Genomic DNA, 6,356 nt, shown 5'->3' with positions numbered 1-6,356 from the left:
ACCACTCTCTCAGTAAAGAAATTCTTCCTAATATCCAATAAAAAAATTGTGTCCAAAGCATTTAGATGGTAAGGCAATGTGAGTATATTATAATCACAATACCAGCTTAAAATATCTGGCCTCCAGGATTCTGAGAGAGGTCCAGTTGTCTATGAAGAAGTTGGCTAGGAAGAAGCTGCTTTACAGTATGACTGATGGTGCTGACAGCAACGTTTTCCTTCCTTTTGCTAAAGCGGACAATGACCACGGCTGGAAAATCGCCCACGTAACCCTCAATGCTCAGAAGAAGTTCCGTTACCTCTTCCAAGGACTGAAGGGCAACCCCAGCTCTTCATCTGGTGGGATTGCCATCGACGATGTCACACTTACAGAGACTCCCTGTCCCACAGCCGTGTGGGTCATCCGGAATTTCAGCAAGATCCTTGCAAACACGACGAGTGGTGTTATGCAGAGCCCCCGGTTCTACAGCCCCGAGGGTTATGGCTTTGGGGTAACCCTGCATCCCCACTCCACCGTGAGTGGCTACGCTCGCATTGCCTTTCACCTGTGCAGTGGAGAGAACGATGGTGTTCTGGAGTGGCCAGCCCTGAACCGCCAGGCCGTACTCACAGTGCTGGACCAGGACCCTGATGTCTTGAAAAGGATGTCCTCCAGCAGAAGCTTTACCACAAGCAAAGACCATGTTAGCTCAGGTAAGTGCTGTCTGCCTAGAGGAATGGTAAAAATAAAAGCCAAGGAAACTTAGGGGGCAACTTTGGTTGAATTTCCCTGTTTGAGACACTATTTTCTATATGGCTTTTCTGTGTATGACTCAGAATTCCTGTCTGTGAAAGATCATCTGAGGTGAAAAGTGATGCATAGAATGTTGGTGTTATTAGAAACAGTCGCTGGGATCTATGATTTTGACTCTAAATACAGAGGTCTTCTAAAAGCTGGCAATTTTCATTCTACCTGAGGTTTGCCCATCATGATAGGTGACATAGCAGCACAGGATGGTGCAATGCCAGCAGGGTGTTGGATTCCATTACTAGGTCAACAATAATTCAAGTTAAAACTGCATTTTGGAGGCTTGGTTAACTTAAACATACAAGGTCTGAATGCATAATGTCTACACTGTAGCTTTATCTAAGGAAAAAAAACCCTGAAAACACCTGTGAGATCAATCTGTAGCATTTGAAGCCTGTCTTGCTTGGCTGGGTGTAGGCTCCAGATTATGACCCCTTTGATACAGGGGCTACCTTTCAACTCCAGCTTTATATTGCATGTAGCACCACAGTTCCACACTCAGCCCTAGGATTTCCCACGACAGTTGAAAGAAATAAGAACAACTGGACAATACTGAGTTTGTTACAGAATAACATCCTGGAGATTAATCTCCATCCCTCTTCACTTTTTCCAGTGGAAGTTTAGTACACACTGTTTCAGTTGGAGGTGTTAAAACTTAGGTGTGAATACGTTTAACAAAACCATAGCAATGAACAAAATCTGCTAGACTCTAAACCATAGGTACTTAAAAACTGATGAGGGAGTGTCCTTACCCAGGAGGGTGCTCTTTGCTGGTGACAACAAGGAGGTAGCTTGCGTTTGGTAAGTCCTCACTGGAAGGGGAATTGTGGAATTTCAGTGCCCTGACATAGACCAAGAGTCCTCATGTAGACTATATCTAAGAATCTGCTGTCACCTTTAATTTGCCAGTCCTCTGTGACTTGTTTGGGCATTTCAGCTCTGAGCTTGTTACAACATAAATTCTGTTTAACATTGTAATGCAGAAAATAGTCACAACATACTTCCTGCTGCAGAACTTTGTGGTTCTTATCTGCTGCTCATATTCTCTTTGCAGATGTTAATGGAAGCATAATATGGGAGAAACCATCAATTGCTGGAAAATTTGATGCCTCATGCAATTGCTACAGAAGTGTATCGTGGGGGTGGGCTAACTTCATATCCCACAGCCAGATGAGGCGCAGAAGCTTCCTGAAAAATGATGACCTGATAATTTTTGCAGAATTTAATGGTAAAGACCCTACTCCTGTTTCCCCTTACAGAAGCAAATGGGTGATCCTTTCTTTTCATACATTCAAGTAACTATTGCCACTTGACTCTGAGTCATGGTCTTTGCTAACGGGGATCAGCTTTTAAAGCATCCCTGTTTCTTAGTTTCAGGTGAGTGATGTTGACTAAAGTGCTTGTGAGATCAGAGGAATCTAAATGGCAACGTTTTCCTGAAGGTTAACTTCTTAGACACCTTTAAGCATCCTAACCAGTAGCTATGTCCACTTCTAAGCACTGAAAGTACTAAAAGGCCTTTCTTGTGGTGTTTATTTCCAAATAGAAGAGGCACACTTGGCATAATTTTTCAAAATACAGAATACCACCAATTTACCTAACCAATAATAACTTGAGTATTATTTTCTGTCTTGTGTTTTAAATATGCAGAACTTACTGTGGTACACCAAGAGCTCTGTAAAGGACAAAGAGACAAGAAGCACCCTCTTGTGCATAAAACACCCTGTGAGCCCCTGATATGAATAATACTACACACAGTATCACTCGCTGTTATCTGATGTCTTTCCCCTCTCTTTTGCTCTTTTAAAGACCTAACTCATCTCAATAACACTGAGGTTCCTGTGCACCCTAGACAATCTGCCTTAATGGAAGGCCTCATTCTTGAAAGGCAGAAGAGAGCAGCCCAGGATATGGAGCCTGTTCAGGACCAGCTGCCTTATCTGCAAGACCCGTGTGACCCAAACCCTTGCCAGAATGATGGAGTCTGTGTCAATGTGAAAGGGAGAGCAAGCTGCAGGTACCATGGACCTCTTCCTTGCTTGCCTTGACTATCTTCTGAACCAAATGATGCAGCCAGTAAATATCCAGAGCCAGTAAACTCAGAGAGCTGAGCAACTAAGTTTTCAAGGAACAGAAGGAATAAAACACCTTAGTGGTCACATGTAGTGACCAGTCTCCACTAGCAGCCATGAGGGGAGGCAAAGAAACCCCATTCTGTCATGCTTCCAGGGGGTGCAAATAGCCTCCAAAGTGGGGATTTTGTGATGTGAAATGTATAATGGGAACTGCCATCCAGGGTAGTGGTGTGAGGACCCTGAGGTGGGACAATGGGGCAGGACAAAACTCCTGCTTCATGTGACTCTGTACTTTATTTTCCCAGGTGCCTGTCAGGACAAGCCTTCTTCTTCACGGGCGAGAGATGTCAGTCAGTGCAAGTCCATGGGAACATCCTGGGAATGATAGTGGGTGGAATCGCTGGAACCATGGTCTTAACCATTGTCCTCATTTCCATGATGGCTAGAAGATAAAGAGCTGCAGGGGGATAGATAGCAGCCTGGTATTTTTCCATAGTTTGTAAGACATCAGTTTTCAGTGAAATATCATGAATGCAGCTTGTAGAAGACCAGTCAGCATATGGATGGAAACCTACACCAACAGCTTGACAGCAATCTGTTTACTCTGTGGGACTTGATAGTTAAAGATCATGTAGAACTGCTGTCTAATGAGTTCATACCCTGCCTTTCATATCTGTTTTTTGATTGTTTCCTTTCTTCATCCAACAACAAGCAGTAGTGCTGATGGACCATGCATATGTTCTCAAACACAGTTCAAACTCAGATTAAATAACTAGTAAAACCTCTCAAAACTCTAGAAAAAGTTGCACAGAAGCACATATATTAAGATTCTAGAAATGTGCCTACAAAAATTACTCAGGAAATCTAGAGGGTAGAAAAACGTAGTTATGTAAATGAGTACATAAATACTCATTCTCCATGGAGCTGTGCTGGTTTACAAAAGCTGATTAGCTATTACATAGAATTCACAGTAAACTACTATTATAGATTCTTGGCCAGTTCTGCAACAGGGAAATAATTTCACATTAAAGCTAGTTGTCTTTTTAAAAGATCTCATTGCATAAAATTTTAAGATATTTCTGTGTACATCTATTGTCTGGGCATAATCTAAGTTTCTTTTTTTTTAAACTACCTATGAAACTCCTATTGATTTCAGCAGGCTCTGGATGAGATTGGAGCAGAGCATCAGTTATCACAGGATAGGATCTGCAGTGGTTACCATTAAACTCCTGTTGTTTTGGAAATCATCATCTCACAGCTCAAGGGGAGGAGAGGGAGTGTATGAAGATGCAGAGTGGATCCATGACAGGAGTGGGTGCTTGATAAGCTGTTAACACCCTAGAATTTACTGCCTACAGCAGGAAGCAACCTGTCTAGTATGTCCAAAGATCTCTTCTTTCAAGGGCTCTAACAGTTTCCACAACTGAAATTTTGTTACCCAGGTTTCCTCCAAAAGCAGTTTCATCTTGTCTGCATATCAGAACAGAAGGAGCCCAGAATGCAAGTGGTAAATAATCACAGAGGGTGAAGCCACTCTTCTACTTATCAGATACCTGTCACAAGGGATGACAGCCAAGGGAAAACGCATTAGGGAGCTCCCCTTTGGGTCGAGGGAGTTTCCCATCCAAGTTGACCAGCTCCTAAATTACAATGAAATGAAATGAAAGACAAGAGATCCATAAAGTTGAATAAAATTATGGAGTAAAGCTTGCTAATTAATGTGTGAGACACACAAACCAAAGACAGAGAGGATCCAGGCAACTCCTAATTAAGTGCTATCTTGGACATAATTTTGGGGTCCTTAGAGTAAAGGGACACCAAGAATAAGACTGCAAGTTGTCACCATTCATTCCAAAAACATGCACAGCTGACAGCCTCTCTTGTCTCTCTTAAGCATCATGTCTAATAAAGGCAGCTTTGCCACAGTCATTGAAGCACCATAGTGAAAGCATGAGTTTCTAAGGCTCTTAAAAACTATATTTAGGCTCCTTAAATTGACTTGTACTGAAGTTGCTCAGAAGCAATAAGTGTAGTTTCTAGCTTTATACCTTGTTTGATCTGTACTTCTGAATATCACCAGGTCAGGTCTAGGAAGACGTCTCAACTCTGACGCTTCAAAAAGGAGAAGGATTATAATAAACCTGGTCTGCCATCTGGAAGTTGTCTACAGAAGTGCTTTTTGGAAACTGTAGGTCATATTTTTTTATATTTGTGCTGTATGAAGGAAAAAATGGCCTGGTAGAGTTAGATAGTTGGGCTTAATCTTGAAGGTCCTTTCTAACCACAGTGATTCTGCTATCCTGTGAAATTTGCTTTGTGCGCAAATACAAACAGCAGCTGAAGTGTTTGATTTTGGCTCGTGGCCAAAGCATGTGTAGGCCTCTGTTTCCTGTTCAAAGTTGCATTTAGGACATTCGTTTTCCCAAAAGCAAAGAACTGTGTTTCCAGTTGCCCTTTGCTTAACTTGCACCACTTGCATTAGAAGTGGGAAATGCGTTGTGGGATGGCAAACCCTTTCTCTCTTACCTCCACTGACGTGCTTTCAGTGCAGAACATCAGGTTTGCTTGTGTGACCCAGGCCTGTGTGGGTGGTGGAGCTGGCTTCCATGCCATGGCAGCCCTGCCATGGGTTTGAAGCTGCTGATGCCTTGCTTGCTTCACCCACCCATCTCACCTCACAGCATTGAACTGGAAGCAACAGTGGTCCAAGGTAAAGGAGACTGGAGACCTGGATCGTAGGGAAGGCAGACATCACATCCTCTTGGCTTCTGCAAAAGATCCGTGTAACCTGAAGAAGATCCTTTGGTGCCACCAGCTGTTGGTGAGCGTTGCTTGTAGCTCTTAGATACAGGGAAGGGGTGTGAAAGGCACAGCTCAGACAGCCCGAGCAGAGAAGCAAGTGTTTCTTTGGCAGTTCCCAACCCCAAGAGTAGGATGTCTCCTGGGAAGAGCTGTCACAGTAGTTTTTCTCAAGCAACATGCTTGTGCTCTCTCTTGTGAGTTTTCTTATCAGCAATGACTTCATTCAAGGGTCTGAATCTGCCTCACTCAGCCAGGGCAAAACCAGATCTGCAGCCCAGACTCCACGGGGTAAAGGGTGCAGGCCATGGGGCTCTGGACTCCACGGGGCTGTAGACACGCAGTCTGGCCAGACTTGGCAGCAGTGCTGAGACATTGGCATGGGTTGGAAGGGAAAGCTTCCTTTCTGCCTGATAAAAACCTAACATTCTCAGATGTCCACTATTTGCTATCCTGCAAGGAGGCAGGAAAAAGGGAGGAGTGATCCAAGCAGAGTCTGTGGGAGGTTTTCCACTACTTATTCCAAGGATAAATCTCAAAAGGACTTGGAAAGGGTGTAAGTTAGAAGAAGTGATCCTAGATTCTGTGTGGACTATATTGCACTCTTTACCTTCATTTTCTAACAGGAAAGCACTCAAGAAATGACAATGGTCCGTGTGCCCGGGGAGCTCACCCGGGGCCCATGGCGGGCGGCAG

General features: G+C 43.7%; 1 protein-coding gene across 1 annotated transcript in view; it reads left to right on the top strand.

Annotated features, from left to right (window-relative positions):
• The window catches only part of MEP1A (meprin A, alpha (PABA peptide hydrolase)), a 12,931-nt gene extending 9,617 nt beyond the window's left edge, over positions 1-3,314 (top strand). The window contains exons 11-14 of the mRNA XM_008950396.1: positions 234-701; positions 1,841-2,014; positions 2,596-2,803; positions 3,167-3,314. Coding sequence (XP_008948644.1) covers positions 234-701; positions 1,841-2,014; positions 2,596-2,803; positions 3,167-3,314 — 998 coding nt within the window. The remainder of the gene's footprint in view (positions 1-233; positions 702-1,840; positions 2,015-2,595; positions 2,804-3,166) is intronic.
• Positions 3,315-6,356: the final 3,042 nt, after the last annotated feature.

This window comes from Merops nubicus, unplaced genomic scaffold, assembly GCF_000691845.1.
Source record: "Merops nubicus isolate BGI_N331 unplaced genomic scaffold, ASM69184v1 scaffold19532, whole genome shotgun sequence".
NCBI lineage: Eukaryota > Metazoa > Chordata > Aves > Coraciiformes > Meropidae > Merops > Merops nubicus.
Note: the sequence above shows the minus strand (reverse complement) of the source record. Positions and strands in the feature narration are given on the sequence as shown.